This window comes from Sinocyclocheilus grahami, unplaced genomic scaffold (genome assembly GCF_001515645.1).
Source record: "Sinocyclocheilus grahami isolate Dianchi unplaced genomic scaffold, SAMN03320097.WGS_v1.1 scaffold16.1, whole genome shotgun sequence".
NCBI classification, from domain to species: domain Eukaryota; kingdom Metazoa; phylum Chordata; class Actinopteri; order Cypriniformes; family Cyprinidae; genus Sinocyclocheilus; species Sinocyclocheilus grahami.
Genome location: NW_015505195.1, coordinates 1,533,424 through 1,552,162, shown reverse-complemented (window position 1 = coordinate 1,552,162; position 18,739 = coordinate 1,533,424). Strand labels below are relative to the sequence as shown.

At 38.9% G+C, this 18,739-nt stretch overlaps 1 protein-coding gene across 1 annotated transcript in view; it reads left to right on the top strand.

The window, feature by feature from the left end:
* Positions 1-18,739, top strand: part of faf1 (Fas (TNFRSF6) associated factor 1) — a 78,903-nt gene that overhangs the window by 21,848 nt on the left and 38,316 nt on the right. Inside the window, exons 7-9 of the mRNA XM_016228726.1 lie at positions 3,087-3,192; positions 10,299-10,385; positions 17,324-17,419. Of these exons, the coding sequence (XP_016084212.1) occupies positions 3,087-3,192; positions 10,299-10,385; positions 17,324-17,419 (289 nt within the window). The remainder of the gene's footprint in view (positions 1-3,086; positions 3,193-10,298; positions 10,386-17,323; positions 17,420-18,739) is intronic.

Here is an 18,739-nt window from a genome sequence, read left to right as displayed (position 1 = left end):
GTGTATGTATATATGTATACTGTATATATATGTATGTGTGTGTATATATATATATATTAACAATTTATTTATTTTTGCAGTAAAAGAAATGCAGCCTTGGTGAGCACAAGAGATTCCTTTAAAAACTAAAAAAAGTTCTCTATCAGCTTGTTTTTAGTTTAAATTTAAGTGTGGGGTCTCAGGATGCAGGCTGTGAACAATGGGACAGTACTTAACAAATAAAAGCCACTGTAGGCAATTACTGCAAAGCATACCTCAGCACACCATATCCAAACATATTAATCAAACCCGTCTTCACACTGCGCCGCCTGCCTCATTTTCTTCCCTCTGTTTTGAATGCAAATACAGCACAGGCTTTGGAGCTTTCAAGACAGACACTCCATCCAAGGTAGTTACAGAAATCCAGTGATGAGCCAAGCTCATCTCGCTCGCTCTCTCTCCCAAGGAGGTATCCAAACCCCTAATCTCCAGCATAAATAATGGAACTTTATGAATAATTTAAAACGAATCATCTATTTCTGTTGCTTCCAGGAGATGTGTGTGTTTAAGGTTATTTTAATTTGAACTTCTGCTATTTCAAATACAAATGAGCAAATGAGTCAGTGCGCATTTGGTATTTATCATTTTCTGCATCTGATCTTCTGTGAGACTTGGCGGCTCGAGGAATCTGCTGGTTTTGGCAGAAAGGAAAAGCAGTTTAAACTACAGCAATTAGTACTTAGACTTGTCAAATCAAAACAGGCGGTGCAGAAAAAACAAAAAATGGATGCAAAAATAAAATTTTTAAAGAAAGAAGGTAAAGGTGTGTTGGTGTTTTTTGGGTGTTGGTACAGGTTAAGAGCGTGTGAATGAGAAATTATAGCAAGAGGTTGGTATTGCGAGTGTGTACATATGTGCCTATATGAGGAACGAGACAGTAGGACTTTAATAAAATCTCAGTCTTGCAGGGTTCTGAGACAGACTTATTGCTGAATGAAACCAATCTCCTCTTCATTTACACAGTGGTTTATTTTTTGTATATAACAGTCAGTGACATTCTATTTCCAGTGCCTCCGATGGTGTGGAGAAGCTTTTAGGGTGAATTTAGGGGGGGTCAGCTCCAGGTGCTATTGGGACCACAGAGGGCTGAACCTGGTTAAGCTCCTACAGATGAACCTTATGCTGTAGATCTGTTGTGAGAGGAAATTTCACATAGTTTCAACTCCTTAGAGAGAAAAGTTCTACTTTGCAGTTTACTTTTTAGCCCACCGTTTCATAACACCATCTTAAGTGGGACAAACCCAAGAGATCAGAATACATTTTTATTATAATACATTATATATATATTTTTTTTTTTATATATAAAAGTTGTGTTTTGCTTTTTCAAATATATATACATACACACACAAACACACCGTTCAAAATTTTGGGGTCAGTAAGATGTTTGTTCTTGTTTTGAAAGCAAATTATTTGTATACTTTTATTCGGTGAGGGCAAATTAAATTGATCTAAAATTACATTTATTATGTTAAGATTTGTATTTTCAAGAAAGGCTTTTCAACTTTATATTCAAGGAATCCTGAAATTACATTTATCACGGTTTCCACAAAAAAAATAGTAAGCATAATAATGCTATAATAATAGTAATAATAATAAACATTAACATTTTAAAATATATTAAAATATAATTTTTTTTATTGTAATACTACTTCACAATATTACCGATTTTACTGTATTTTTGAACAATAGTGTTTGTGCATGTGTGTTTTCATATAAAAATTTATTTTGTGTGTAAAATAATTTTTTTTTAAATGAATATATAAAATTTTGTTTTATAGGCATGTATATGAGATTTTGTGCTTTCACATTCAGTATAACTGTAATAATTTAAACACTTTTTAAAAATAATTGTACACATTTAACTTTTACCTTTACCTACACCTTTTGAAACTTATTTCTCTTTTCAATTCATTTGTGATCCACAAAATCACAATTCTGATTTTCACTCAAAGTTAGAAATAGTACAGTTAAAATGTGTGTTTTGCTTTGATGTGAAGTATATTATGTGGACAGTACTGCATGAGTGGTTTTGTATAGCTAGTAGTATATAGCAGATAATAAACACTGGTTAGCAATACGTCAAACAAGGCTTAGATTAAAGATCGATCTTGGGATTTTAATAATCAATTTCAGAAAATCTTTAAATCAATATTTTTTTACCGAAACCTTACCTTTAGTTATGCGCATTAGTCAATGGAAATATATTGTATCAGAATATAAAATGTCTTCAGATCATCCTTATTTGGTGAGAGTCTTGATACCCCAATGAAACCTCCCCCTTTTACAGCCTGTATTCACGCCGCTGTGTTTTTCCACTCTCCACAGCATCGCATATGCATCCTCCTCTCCTAGGCCACCGTTTCAATCTTCATCGCTAGCTACAACAAACATTACATTTACATATTGATTTCGCAGTTTTAGTCAATGTAAATAAGCTGCCATTACAGTAAATTTGGTCCTCTGTTAACATAAGCTTGTCCAAAGCTCCTCAGATTAAGGCGCTGGTTGCATAATTAATGTGTGCGTTACATATTAATTCCCAGACTCTCCTCTTCCTGACTGCTTTCAATCGAACCCTGATTAGCCGGCAGGCTCGCGTCTAAGCTGTTGATTCATATTCACACACACAGACGGAGCATTTGCTCAAAGCGCTACTTAACCCCCATCGTTTGTCATCAGATGAGGCCTTCTCTCCTACAGCTCAGCACCAAGGCTCCCATGAATCTCAAACCCGCTCTGAGGTCAGGGCTCCGAGGGTGACTGTGGAGCGGACGAGCAACACAAGCCCTCTTTTCCTTTTGTGTGACGTTTATACCTCTTAGCCCCAGTCGATACCTCCAGATGGCCTTGGTGATGGTGTGTGCCCATGCTGTGGCCCTTGGCTCTGCCCTGGCCTCCCACTACCCAAGCAGAGCAGTGGGGTGGCACAGGCTTGTCGGAGCCCAGAGACCCTGTGGAGACGTAGACGAGCCCTAACATCTCCACTGCTGAACTCTAATGCTCCTCTCTCTCTTTTTCCCCCTTCTGCCCTTCCTGCCATTTATCAGTGCCCAGCAAGGGTTGTCAAATCAGAACTACCTGCTCGTCATTAGCCACCGTGAAGCACAGAGAGATTACAGCCTCAACTTCCCCGCCAGCAAAACCATCCAGGAGGTGAGACAACCGCACACCTGTCTGTCACCTAGCCCCTCTGTCTGTCTGTCTACACCTGCTGTCTGTCAGTCTGTCTACTGCGTTTCTGCCCATGTTCTCTGAAACTGCTCTGATTTTCAATTTAATTATTACATGCTAAAATAATAGTCCTCTTTGTGGAGGAGATTGTACCAATGATTAAGGCCTATGTTGAGCTAAAGCTAATTATCTCCCAGTCAAAGTTCTTCCTTTTCAGAATGCCCATCGAACTGCTGACTTCAGGACTGTCTCAAAATATCTAATCACAACTGTGTGTTTTGGGTGAAACTACACATAATTTTTTGTCATGTGACCAGTACATTTAGAATGGGCCCATCATATGCAGTTTCCTGTGATTCACATTGTTTTGCATTTCGGGGTAAATTTTTCTGCATGACAAGGTAATTTATTCAAAGCAAATTTTATTTAGGTCTATATATTGTACATATTGTTCAACATTCAGATATTCTGAATACTAAACATTTTATTTAGCGTGCAGCAAAATAAGCCTTTGGAACATGAGTAGTATATTTAGTACAGTATTTTCAAATTTTTCTGTTTTATTTTTAAATGTAAATTGTTCACATATTTCCCCTTTATTATACAACTTGATACAGATTTTTATTTGGGATATTGTATGTTTTCTTTCCAATTTCCAATGACAGCAGACATTCTGAAATATAATAATTTTGAAGTCTTTTTCCCCCCCTCTTATTTCTCTTATTAACTCATATTTCTCATTGGCTATTGTACAATTTAAGTAAAAATGAGTACAGCTACTTTCCCACTCTCCCCTGTTCTGTGAAGTGGAAATCTTTAAATCTTGAGGGAGTGGGAGGTTTGCTTATTTCCTCTTTCTGAAAACATTGTATTTTGTAGCAGGTGAGTTTAATATGCTAGAAGACTCTTGTCTACTGTGCGTATTTCTGCTTATCACAGTGTCTGCAATAACCAGAGCTCAGAATGGAGCAGCACAAACCCCCCTGTGGCTCATCAGCTCCTTTCCCTCTCCCATCAGACCTGTGCGATGCCATTCTTTTCATCATTCTCCTTTTAACTGCACTGTGTTGTATTTAAGGTTGGTTTGTGTGGGACTCAAAACCCAAACGCTCCATTCTGTACACACATGACCCCTCCCAGAGTCCCTCGCATTCTCCTCGGCCTGCCCCAGTAACCTACACACAGTTTTCTGGAAATGGCTCCATTAATTATTCACAGCAGGTAGCACGCACCACATCAAGTGTAACAAGCTCCCTGTGGACTGACAGTGCCACTTGAACCCCTCCCTCAGTGCTGGGGGAGTCATGTTGGGCCCGTGCAGTGCCATTTTGAAGAAATAGGCATCTGTGATGTTCTTTTTTTCTTTTTTTTACTTGAGACAACTTGTTTAACTTGTGCAGATTCTTACTTTAAATCTGCACTGCAAGAACTCTTATTATTCCATTTAAATAAAAAAAATTGGTTGAAACAAGAGCATTTACTTGAAAAGCAACAATGCATAATATATTAAAATTAGTTTTCTGTTAAATGATCTTTATTCTTAGAACGTAGTCTTATTTTTCCGGTTGAAATTAAAAAAAATCCTTGAAACAAGATCTGTTTACATGAGAAGCAACACTGCATAAAATGTTAAGACTTGTTTTCTGGGAAATAACAAGATTTTCTTGACAAGGTGGTGTTGTTTTCCAGTTAAAATTTCTAAAGATCCTTAAAAAAAGATGAATTTACACGAGAAGCAACACTTCATAAAAATAGACTTATTCTTTTCTCTTTTTTTGCAGTGTGATAAGCTTGATGCACCAAAGGTTTCATTTTAATATTGCATTTATTTATCGACTGTGAGAAGCACAAGGAATTTTGTGAGAAACTATTGTGCCAGAACTTTCCTCCTTAAAGGAAAAATACCATTAAAATTAAAATGATGTCCTTTTTTGCTCACCCTCATGTTTCATTTTTGAGTGAACTCTTCCTTTAGGAGTTCATACTTTTCATACTCTTCATACTTTTAAGCCAGAATTCTTTCTTTTTTTTAACTAAAGAACTGATTTTCCCCACCTCAGCTTTGTCCACGCAATCCCACAATCCCTTTCCCGGCGAAGCTGCCGCCTTGATGGTGCTGGTCACCATTACAGTAATCAGACTACTTGACAGGTTTGTAATGGTGCTAATTGAAGAGATTAAAGTGAGATGGGCGAGCGCTCTCTTTCCCTCAGCAGATGGTTTTGATGAGCACCTACTGTGAACCTTAAGTGTTTCTGCCGGTATTACAACAACTGCAGAGTAGAGCCCGCAGGGTAGAGAAAAGAGAAGCAGGAAGCGAAGCTGTTGGCTTGGTAGGGGAGCGAGTGACTGGACAAAGCTGAATCAAACGGGCCGCTGTGGCCCCGACTAGCCTGATCCTCAGGCATTCTGTTTCTTTCTTCCTAAGATGGAGAACGAGGGGGAGAGGGAGATTTGTTTTCTAAGGAGAAACAAATTGAATGCGATACAAACTGTTTTTGTAAGAGAACACCTTATTGGTTGCATGTCACTTTCTAAATGGCTCTCTCAGAGTTAGTTTAGTTAGCTGGAGAGTTTATTAGTTACTTTGGCTCCACGGGAAGATTTTCTCTCTTTTGGGATGGGAACATTTTTATCTAACGTCCAAGCACTCGCCTTTTGTGTCCGAAAATGCCAGAAAATAAACATGTAAACGGGAAACAAAAGCTCAGCGGGATCCACCACGTTTCTTCACAAACGTCTCGTTGAGAAAAAGTTACTAACAAGTGAGAAAAGTTTTTGTTTTACAGTTGTGGCCCTAAAACTGAAGGCCTGTGTGAAAATGCAACAAAACAGCAACAGAGAGCTCTCACAATCTCCCCTCTCTCTTCTTTTCCCCATTCACCCCCTCGCAGCCACATATGGAGAGGACTCCTCTCCAGGCTTTCTTTTTCTGCTCATCTTTTGTCTTTGCTGAAGACCAGCCGATGCTTTTCTGCATGTGCATATCAATAGGAGCAGCAAAAGAGAGAGAGAGAAGAGAGTCCCTCAGTGCTGTGCCCTTGTTTGTCTTTGCCAAAGGCTCTTGCTCTGCCTCCAGGCTCCCAGGGAACATACCCTTCCACTATTCGGCCCCGGGCCCTGCTCTCCTCCTCTGATTGGCATTCCCAAACCCGAGTTCGGGGCTACGCTTAAGCCTCAGAGCAAATGTTTGTCAGGAAAGTGGCGGGGAGAATAGGGCCGTCCGATAGTCGTCCGTGACCAGACGACTCGTCCCAGGGATTTTTGCCGGCCCCACAGCATTTCTCTCCGCAGCTGGAGAGATGAACGCAGAGGAAGAAAAGAAGGATGGAGAGTAAAAGAGTGTGAATGAAAGGCATCTGGTGCTGAAGAGCTTGTGACTGTTTAACAGCAACCTTTTCTTCTCTTTGATTTCTCTCCAGCCAAGGATTACCAGTACTTGGCATTTAGAAAGATTGGATCATTAATGTGCGTGTGTGTGTGTTCGCATGTTTGTCTGGGAGAGTGTATGTGTTTATTGACGTCCAAGTCATTTAATTTGTACGATTTTTTTGCGCACTTTGACTATCCTTTTTCTTTTATATGAAGATATTAAGAACATTACTGAATTTAATCAAATAATATTCTAAATTGTTAATCGATAGGAAAACTATTTTTCTTATATATAAAGATTAGATTAATCTTCAAATTGAATTGTGCAGTTTAGGTTCAGTCAATAAGGGGGCAGCAATACACAGATGCCTTTTAATTTCTTTGTATCTCAAATACTATTCTTTATCTTTGTAAATTTTGTGCAGTCCATCTACTAAGCAGGATGTTATTTTGACACCATGGAAATGTTTGTTCTGAGGATGAGATGTATAATATTTATCTTAAATGACAACCACACTGGAGAATATATGAATGAAAGAAAATCTTTTTAAATGAAAGGCGCTGTTGCAGTCCTTAAGAATATAATCCCGGCAGCTGAAATGTCTTTATCCGTGAGATCTCCCCGCATTTTCTGATATAATGTCAACATTTTCTGCTTTTTTTCCCTCCTCCTTTTCACAGTGGAAGTCTGTTCCCTGATGCTAAAAACTGTATTGTGACATTTAAAATGAAATGCCAGCGGAACTGGGTTTAATAGGACTGAGTCTTTTCCTTCGTTGTTTAATCAAACCTCATTGTTCCTTATGGGCAGCGGTTTGGGCAAGACAAAACAAATGTCAGCCCTTACCGAACATCTTCAAACTCTCTTTACTTTCTCTCAGAAATCAGTGGTAAATAAACTTGTTATTCGGTGGATTTGTTTGTTTATCCTTTCGTGTATATTTTTTTTACTCATTTAGTTGGGTAATGTTGGCTTTAATTTGCAGACCCCTGACTGCTAAGAGGAGGAATTCGTAGCTCATGAATAGGTAATGACACTTGTGTTTGTGAATATTGCAGCAGTATGGGGCTTTCTCCTTTTAAGTCAATTAAAATTCGCTGTAGTTGCAGAAAAAGCCCCTCACCCAACCAGTCACCTCTGATAAATGAACTTTTATACCACATTTTTTTCACAGACAGGTTTGTAGTGTGGTTTTATTTGCTATTTTTTTTTTCTTATTCTCCAAGAACATCCAAATCTCTACCTTCCAATATAGCTAAATCTGTTTTGAAGTCAAATAATAGCTTCTCTTAAAGGGTTAGTTCACCCAAAATGAAAATTAGCCCATAAATTACTCGCCCTCAAGTCATCCTAGGTGTATATGACTTTTTTCTTTCAGACGAATCCAGTTGGAGTTATATAAAAAATTGTCTTTGATCTTTTAAGCTGTTTCATGGCACTCAGCGGGTGTTGCATGCATCAGTCCAAAACAAGTTAAATAAAAAGCACCCATCCATAAAAAAAAGTGTCTCACATGGCTCCGGGGGGTGAACAAAGGCCTTCTGTAGTGAATCGATGCGTTTTTGTAAGAAAAATATCCATATTCAAAACGTAATAATAACTTTAATGTAGCTTGCGCTCACTGTTGTACACGGAAGCAGTTCTGGGCGGATGACGTATGGAGATTGGCTTTGCGCATGCGCCGCTCAGAAGTGACGCACGCTGAAACGCAGCAGAGAGATCAAAACAGAACAACGGTAACTTCTTAGAAGTACAAAACGAGGATTTGTAAAGAAGAATGTTGGAGGATTTCGATATAAGCCAAGAAGAGACTGGTTTTCCTTTGCTAAAGTAAGGAAACTTTGCTTCCTTTGCTCCTGTTAACAAACGTTGGTTTTCACGAGACTCACCGGCACATGCGCAGCGCTGACCTCAGAGGTCATCCGCCCGGAACTGCTTCCTTTTACAACAGTGAGCGCAAGCTACATTAAAGTGATTATTACGTTTTGAATATGGATATTTTTCTTATAAAAATGCATCGATTCGCTACAGAAGGCCTTTGTTCACCCGCTGAGTGCCATGAAACAGCTTGAAAGATCAAAGTCAATTTTTTATATAACTCTGACTGGATTCATCTGAAAGAAGAAAGTCATATACACCTAGGATGACTTGAGGGTAAGTAATTTATGGGCTAATTTTAATTTTTGGGTGAACTTACCCTTTAAGTTGTTTGTCAAGATGGGATGAAGTCTGGCTGAAGTACCGAGTGGTATAGGTATATTGACAGAAGGGCAGTGCTCATAAAAAAGACCCAATGAAGTAAAACGGTGAAATATCAGATTTGTTATAGCAGCTAAATTCTTCTGTCTGGCCCTCGGTGATGGCGTTACTTTCTCTTGGGCTACGGTGCCATTTGACCCTAAACGGTTCATTACAGCCAAGAGCCGGTGTTTACGGCAGCATGACGGTCAGGCCTGGGCGGCCAAATCCCTGTAGCCCTCTGGTCAAACACAGATATTACACTCTGTAATAACACTGGCCAACCCAGCTGACCCTTGCTCGCTTCAATAAGAAAAACGCACAGCCCAGTGTGTGGGCTTGTGGATGTTTGAGAGTGTGTGTGTGTGTGTGTGTCATGGTGGAGTCTCCGACTTCAGCCGACTGAGGTGATGTTGTCAATATCCGAATTTGTTTCCCTTTATTGAGTTTGTGCCTGACCAAAATGGTCAGGAAGCTCACTTTAACGATGGTTCTTTACATGCCTGTAAAACATTAAAATAACTTTCCTGTCTGTCTGGAAAGCCTTTATTTGTATTTATTAAATGTATTTTTCATCATTTGCACAGGCATAGTTTTTTTTCCCTTGTGTCAAAGACAATATCAGTTCCCTGACATATTTTGGGTCACAACCCACGAGTTAAGAACCTCTCTATTATTGCATCCATAAGTATTCATATTATTAGTGGTTATATTTTTGTCATCAGAAATGTCATGATTGTATCTGTTAATGAATTTCTAACCCTTAAATCTCTTTCAACCCTGCTTCATGTCTTTTGTTTTCACAAGCATCTCGCGGCCATCGTTTCTGCCTCCGTGGGCACAAGTCCTCAGTCTGGCAGAGGATACATGTCCACTCAGTGCGCTGGTGGTGGGATTTGGCCATGCGCTATGAGGGCTTTCCGCCACAATGGCTAGTTTTCTCTGCCTCTGTATCTAGCGCCACGGGGTAGTGCATTCTCTGGGGATAATACACTAGAATCTGCAGCCCATCCAGCTCTGGACGACGCCTGCTTTGATCACCTCTGTCCTCCGCACATCAGCCTGGCGTTGGGCTTTAAACCAACAGCGGCGTAGGAGCAGAGGCCAGCATCAACTGTTTAAATGCACGCAATGTTATTAAGTGCAGTTACACAGGGGTGAATAGCAGAAGGGAAATACTGTCCATTTTTCGAGTGAAGGGCTGTTGGCATTGGGCATTAGGACAGGCATCTGTGGAATTTTGAGAACACGGAGCTCTTTTCCACCACTTGCCTTTTCTCCCTCCCGTCATAGTCACTTATATCTATAATATAAGTGAAAATAGCGATAATAGCAGGTACACTTTGTGTTCTAAAAGAAAAGTGTGTCTAAAGAAAGTGTTGTTTGGTAGTTTTTGTGAAATAAACTTGAATGTGTTTGTAGATGGTGTTGTATTCTTGTACCTGTTATCTGATCATTTTGTCTGTTTATATCTCAGGTGAAAAGGAACATTTCAGACCTGACAAACATCCCTGTGCGGCATCAACAGTGGGATGGCTGGCCTGCCTCTGCCTCAGATGACTCGGTATGTTTTTTTTTTTTTAATATCCTGTGGCGATAGTGCACCTGTCTGTTGCTGCAGTTTAATTAAAAACTGCCCAGATTTAATAATTAGTATATAAAGAATAAGTTGTAAATTAAGAATAGTAGAAGTGTCACCATGTCCTAACTATATATATGATAAAATAAAGCTTTTTTGCCATATTAAACTGAGATTTGGACCTACCTCGACCACATAGAAAGCCCAGCTAAAGGTCTTCTTGTTGTTCACTTGGTTTTGGTCGACACTCGGTTATCCCCACCCACAGCAAAATCTCATTGGCCCCAAATCCTGCACGGTATAACTCTTATTATCTTCAAGTATTTTCTGCTTGGCTATTATTTTTGCATCTTTACTTTCCGTGTGAAATGACAAATTACATGACAAAAATTGTGCCTTAGTTAGGAGGTGGAGTGCAAGAAAACATTTCTTATAGAAGTTTAGACAAATTGAATAGAATAATTTCTTCTTTTCTGTAGTGGTTTAAGCATCACCCAATGTGAAAGTAAGATGTTGGTACTAATTAAGATGTCACAGAGCAGCTCCTCTCCCCTGTCCTCTCTGTGTGGACATTAGAGCTCATGTAGTGGGGGGTCAGTGACCTTTCCCGCCCTGTTCTGTGCTCCCAGCCTTTCAGTACGACTTGTTCACAGTGATCAGAGAGGGCCCTAACACCGAACCCTGAGGAACCCCACCTCCCAGCTTAGTCATCTACAATAATCATCCGTACAATAACCATGGGAACTTTTTCTTTACTTATCCCTAGTCATTGTGCAATTGACCAGTTAAGCATGGAAATTGCCCTTGTGTTTTAACCATGAAAGAATAATGTGTTTCTATGCTTGTCATTGTGTCTTCATTTGCTGTCAGGTGCCTAATTGAGGGCAAGTACGATTTCAAAGGGAGTGGCCTGATGAACAAACCTGTTTTTTGAGCACTGTTTGTTTCAGGTGTTGAAAGTTCCCCCCACCTCCATATTTCCATTGCCATCTTTCGAAAGATTCAAATGTATCTGGCCGGGTTATTTCTGAAGCTATTAAGATGGTTTTGGTTACCACTATTTAAAGAACAAAATAAAGCATAAAACCCTGTGACTACTTAGTATTTGAGAGTACCAGAACAAAAGGCTATAACCCCATTGTGAGTAGCTTTATGAGCAGTGTTTCACAGAGCTCTTTAACAATGACTGCATTGTTTATTTTCAGTGTGCACTTGTAAGGCTCATGTATCTCACCCATTGCATTTAGCTCATATTATTAAAAGGGGGGTTGGAGAGATCGTTTCATCCTTTTGCAAAAAGAACAACAGACACAAGGTCATTGAATTACACCCTCTCACCACAGACTGCCCACTTGAATAAGGCCACTTCAGGGCTGAAGTGCACTCACTGAAGACCTCAACCCACAATCTTGTTTTTTGATGAAGAGGGCAATGCTCATGAATAATCTTTAAGACACATTAAACCGTTAATGCCCAAGCTGTGATTGGTTATGTGTGGTCATCATTCACTTGGCCACAGAACAGCTTTCCACCTCAACTCATCTTGGCTTTTAGGAAGGGTCATATTATTAAAGAACTATTCTTAATAATGGCCCCCGGCCCTTATTGAAATGCCTAGCCGTGCATTAGACACAAAGCCCTTGCATGGCAGGCAGGCCGTTTTTTTCGCGTATCTCATTAACCTTCCCTCATCTCCCGGGATTTGTACCAATAAACATGACAGCCCAGGCTTAGAAATACATTTACCAGCAGTCTGAGTCAATGCCTACTCCGCTGTGCTTTCATTACCTTTCGCTTGCTCATATAAAAGCGAGTCTCTCTGTGCTCCGTTCCACCTCATAAGGGTGAAAAATGGAAAGCTGATCAGTAGTCAGTTTACATTGCGCCGACTGAGCTTTTAAGCATATTGGTTTTGAAGGAGCTAGTGACAGGTTTGTTTTTTTCTTGTTCTGTTGAAATTGATTGACCTTAATATATTAATAGGTTTCAGAGGGAAGTTAGAACGTATACTTGGCTCTCAGTGCATCTTCTTTATTCCTGTTTTGTATTACTGTCAGGGGGTCAAATGAAGAAAATATGGTTTGATTTTGATCCATTCATACAGTGAAACTGTTTAACCAGTTAACATTTAAACACTGTGGTCGTTTTAACTGGATTTGTGATTAGCATTGTAAATTTGTCTCCAGGGAGAAAGGGATTACAATGTAAAAATCAGCATACCTTCTTATGCTTTTTGAATCTGTGGGTGGATCTTAGTGGTTGTCTTGACGTCCCTATGCAGTGTCTGTAAATTCAAAGGAGGCTGTTTACCATAGTCATGTTTTAGCCCTTGTTTGTTTGAGTGGGTGTAGTCGGGATGCATGTGGTGTGTTTGAGGGGCTGACACAAGCTTCTTCATATGGCAGGCCACTTGAGGACTGGTGTTTGCAGGCTGTGTTTGGCATTAACCGCCCAAACTTCGATATGTTTTCTGCCCGAACTTAGGCTGCACTATTTTGTGAGCACATTTTTTTTGTTGAATCCTTCTATAGTATTATGGATATTTCTGAATATTTAAGTAAATAATGCCAGTTCATCACTGGTTTTTTTTGTGTGTGAATTTTTATTTCATGACTTTTGTAAATATAGTAATCAGGGGAAAAAAATTGTATTCAAGATCGATTGATTCCCTTGCCACTATTATTAAAAATGCCCCAGCCTCAAATCATAGCTCATGTTCTTGTTTATTTTATTTGCTCTCTTAATTTAGGCTCCTAATTGGTCCATTTCCCACCTCTGAGTTCCCTTTCTCACACACACATGCAAACACACACACATGCTGAGCCAAAACTCTTTTGAGCTCTTTTCATATTTCACTGCCAACCTCGTGGAGCACCTATGGGAATGATTGACAACTTCTGGAACGTCCTTATTAGAGTCTTCTCCCCCTTAATTGCTGACATTTATCCAGTGTTTCTTGGTGTTTGCTAATGTATTACTGCTGCTGCTCTCTGAGGGTCTCCGTGGCCCACGGCTGTTATGGGCTTTCAGCGTCACAGACCTGCAGAGGCGGCTTATTGGGCCAGCTGGTTGCCGTAGCGACGAGGCTCAGCTCTAAGCCCATACAGAGCCCCTTGTGAGATTGCTGTCTCCAGGTGAAGTTCTTCTGAGAGAGAGGTATATAAACTCTTATATTACCAGTCTTCTATCCTCAGAGCCACCAACTTGCTGTCGATCTCCACTCCCTGTCCCTTACTGGGGCTGTCTGACATAAATCATGCTTTACATGTTTAGAGCAATACCCTGCTGACTTTGCCGGTGTCGTATTTAACAGTGGGCAGTGGTGAGCTCTCATATGCAGGTGAAATGGATCTGTAATATTTGGTTTTGAAATGGAGGGATTTTTCATTCATCTCAGTTTTAGTAAAGATTTTTATTGACTTTTCCAAGTTTTTCATTCTGCAAGATAGGTAGAAGGATTTGGAAACTGTAATTAAACATTATTAATTTTATTATTATTATTATTATTATTATTATTATTATCATTTATAATTTAATTTATTATATTTATTTTAAGTTTATATATTTTTTATTTTTGTTGCCGTGTGTGTGTGTGTGTGTGTGTATATATATATATATATATATATATATATATATATATGTGTGTGTGTGTTTATATCATGCATATAATTATGAATTCATCAGCATTTTTTGTTTTTGTTTTTTATATGGTGAATATGTTTATGTTTGGACCTGTCAGTTACTTTTTTAGATAAAGTATGTAAAATAATATTTTAGATTATTATTTATTAGGTTTAAAAAAGGTAGTACTGTTTTGACTCTGAGATTTACACTACAGAATTATAACGTTTAATTATTGTAAGAGGCATTTGCTGTTGTCTGCCACTAACATCCAGCAAATCGTAGCAGTTACAGATTACACCTTAAACAGGTGAAAACAAAACATTGCCTAGCCCATTCACGCTTTTTTTTTTCTTTCTAGAAGGGCTTAGTTCTGAAAGGTTCACTGGGCATTTTAAACACTGTATTTGACCCTAGATCTTAATCAAGACTGTCACTTCTTCAAACCCCAACCTGAAAGAGTCCAACAGGTGTTTGGGGTGGGGCTTCTTATTTTTCTTTTCTTTTCTGGACTCCACACTCTCTCGCTTTTTTCGCGCTCTGTAACTCTCTTGTCCTCATCTATCAAAGAAGGCAGGCACAAGGTGCAGCTTGGGGCTCTTGGACGAGTAGAGCAGCTGTCAGCAGTAATTATCTCCTTCACAGCCTGAGAGATAGAGAACGACAACAAATAGCTGAAAACAACCAAGAGGAGAAGTAAAAAGAAAAAGTTAGTCAGATAAATACGTTTAGTTGATGGTAGACAGAGAAGGAGAATTCCTCTTAGATAAGAACAGAGAAAGAGAAATTGAATTCCTCTTTTGCATGGTGCTCAGTGCTAGGGGCTTTAATGCAAGTATTAATGAAAGGGGTCCAAAAGAGGAGGATTTTGTTCTTTGTTTGAAGGTGGAGAAGGAGGTGTGGAAAGATGAGGGGGTGACCTCTCCCCTCTAGCCTGCGGCTCTGAACACGCACACACTTAAGCACCCAGATACACTCATACACTCATAAGAATATGGAAGTTTTACCACTTTAAGTGCCCTAATTCTACTCTACTTAAGTGTTAAATGGGATATATATTGGAAAACAGGATTTGCCTTGTTTGTTTTAAGATAACAGTTATTTCATATATAAATGTACTGTAACATTCACATTCCTGACTATTTATGAGAACTAAACTTGAAAAATATTGTCATGTTCATTATGAGCACAAAGAGATTTCTGTCATAACTTGCACATTTCATGTCATTAAAAACCTTCATGACATTATTTTGTAGATTTTTTTTTTGTCTAATTAATGCAAGTCATTAGGGTCCAGGGTTGAGGGCTGAGACAATGAGGTCCCTCAGTGACTATCAAAATATCTTAATTTGTGTTCCACAGAAGTCATACAGTTTTGAAACAAAACAAGTGTGAGTAAATGGTGACTAAATTCATTTTTGGGTGAACTATCTTTATAAATATGCAAAACTAACCATTTGCATATCAACATCTATTCAGTATTAGGCAACTTAACCCCAAACTGATGATCCAACATGGTATGTGGAGGTTTGCATAACATAGGTCATTTACATATAGAAGTTTTTAAAGGTACAATATTTTAGGTTAGATAGAGGGTGAAAACAGCTATGAAAGACTTAATTATGACTCTGTGGGCACCTTCACTAGTGGCACAATTTACCCCTCTCTTCCCTATGATTTCCTCCCTAGTGAGTTCTACATTTTCTCTGGTCTCCGACACTCTCATCCTCCTGCAAAAAGAACATGGTTGATGTTTGGACAGTGCTTTTGTTTGTGTCACACAACAGTACTGTACATTGTCTCTGTACAGGCAGTCTGTCTTTAATAATCTTCTTTGTAGAAGAGAAACACTGTCTGTGATTCTTCTCTCTGTGTGGGCCATCACAAAGAAAGAGAGAGTGTGATGTGTGTTTGTGTGTTTTGGGGGAGTTTGCACCCTGTTGAAGTACTTGACACTCTGAAATCCTCTGAGTTGAATTCTGGGATATTATGGCACTTAAACCAAAGCTTCTTTACACTTCTTTACACATCTGTTATGTCTGTTAATCAATACCAAGACATGACATCAGTCTTGGTATGTCTGAAATTTGTTAAACTTATCCTTTCTTTTTTTTTTGAATTTTTCTTTGGAAAAAAGACTAAAAATTTATTTCATTAAGTACCATGATTCATTTGAATTTTTATTTCCCTGCATTAACAACAACATACTCATATTTCCTAATGGCTAGGCCATGACAGATATTTAATTTAAAGTTTAATCATTTTTATTTATAAAAAAATAAAATAAAATTACATTTAAATTTATAGTCTGATCAAGATTTTTTTATTAGGTAAAGTTAGAGATTAGACATATTATCTTGTTTTATAGCTGGTAATTTTTATGTTTAAATATTTGATGTGTTTTTAATAATAATAATAATTGATCAAGTACATCATGTAGTTAACGTGTGAAGACTGTTATTTCCTGTTGTGTAAATTGTTATTAGGTGTCAAGAGTCCCACCTAACTGATTAAGTAGGTGATAAACTGGTAAAAAATATTGTTCGAATTAAAACAAAAATCTCTTTAAAAACACATGAAAGTAAAAGTGCACCAGAGCCCCCTGCAGTCAGCTATCCATCTTTCGCTTTCTCTCTTTTTTAGTTTCTCCTGATATGTCTGTTTTGCTACTTTAGACAGGGTTATGACAGAGCTGAGATATGTTTCTGTGAATAATACAAGTATGTTATCATTACAGTTGGTATAAAGTATAGACCACTATGGTCATTTAGGTATTGGAAATTAATATGTAAAAACAGTGATTATAGTGTGTAATTGGTAATGTCAGGTAAGAGTCGAGAGAATAGACCTCTGCGCTTTCTCTCCAAGGAGTTATGAGTGTGTGTGTATGGGGCTGGTCTGTAATGAGTCCCTGTAGTGTGGAGTGCTGCTGACATTTCCACTCTAGCCTGAGAGTTAATGAGGTACTCAGGCCTTCACCAGCAGCTCACCGTATGCTGCATGTGATGCTCTTTAGAGTGCCAAACAGACAGTACCTCTATCATGAGCCAGAGAAACCCTGCGTCAATGAATATTGGTGGTCTGTGCAAACTTTACTAGGAAAAGCTGTCTTAAAGGAATAGTTTACCCATGATGTTCCTAACCCAAAGTGATAACTTCGTAAATGTTATCTATGATAACTTTATATAACTTCAAGCAATGGTCTTCATTAACAAAAACTGTGGGTTTCGCTCAAACATACAACAAAAAGGTTGTGAAAACAATGCTAAAATGTCTATTAAAGCTATTTTTTGATTGCGCAGATTACTCTGGCCGCCAGTGGAATCAGTTATCCCTGCCACCACCTGACTGTGTGCAGAAGATCTTCCCCTGCGCTCACGGTGGACCAGACAGATGAGGTAAAGCAGAACACACATCAATGCCACTACAGTGCACAAACAGTGTCAAATCTGCTGTCGTTTATGTAGATGAGAACCATGAAGAAGTTCTGTTTTTCTCATAATTTGCTGTTTTTGTTTTTAGTTTTTCAACATATTGAATGTCAGCATTTGGTGCCAGTTTTGGCAATTCTAATGTTTTGTGGGATTCTTAATTATGGCGCTTTTCCACTACGTGGTATGACTCGGTACGGCATGGCTCGACTTGCGTTTCCACTGCAGTTTAGTACCACTTTAGAGTGGGCGGGCCGTGACTCCTGAAAAACGTTTTCATTCCGCGTCGCCATCAAGCTCTCGCTGGATCCGCTCCTCTGCTATCAATGAGAGGAACGTCTGTACTTCCCAGTGTTGCCAACTGCTTTCAATTGAAAGTAGCTAAAACTGGTAGCTAAATGTCACAAGATGACATCATAATGGCAAATTCACTGATCTATATAAAGATAAATGTAGATCAGTGGGCAAGATGAGAACTTAAATAAGGTTTGTCCAAGAAGTTGCTCTATTTGTCCCTAAACTTTTGAAAAAAAGTCTCAAAAGGGGCGGGGAAGTCGATAAATCTAGCTACAAAGTAGCTAAATTGGCAACACTGGTACTTCCTCAACAGACAACGAAACAGCCATTTTTTGGTTGTTAAAAAAAGGTGAGTTCGTTGGCTGTGCTGATTTAAATCTAGCGGTTCTGTTGTGTCTCATGTCGCAAGTTCAGTGACGCAGGTAGTGACTATTCTCTCTGGCCAATCATTGATCAGCAGAGTTTACACGTCACGTTTTGGTAACGGTACGGTTCGCTTGGAACCTCAACCGAGGAGGTACTGAAAAACGTACCAGGTACTGTACCCAGTGGAAAACCCCCCAAAAGAGAACCGTACCATGCCGTACCATGCAGTGGAAAAGCACCATTAGACTGCTGTACTCAGCCAAAATGGATCAATTATATTTATTTTTTATTTTTAATGAGAAACTCGTTGTTGGAGTAGAAATGCAGTCTCAGTCTGAATTGATGAAATAACGTAGTGGGCAAAGGGATCGCTGTCGAGATGCCAGGCATAACACTGCAGCTAGACTTGCCCCTGTGTTTCAAGTCTGATGGCAACCTTTCAACAGATTGGCAACTATTACATTCTCTGCACTGTTCATATTAGGTTTGGTCCCCAAAGTAGAATTAAAATGAGAACTATTTTATGAAATATTATACTTTTTTCATGGAGTTGTAATTGGGCGGTCACTATTATAGACTTTTTTGGTTGACACTAATAGCTGTTGCTATTGTTGTTGGCAGGAT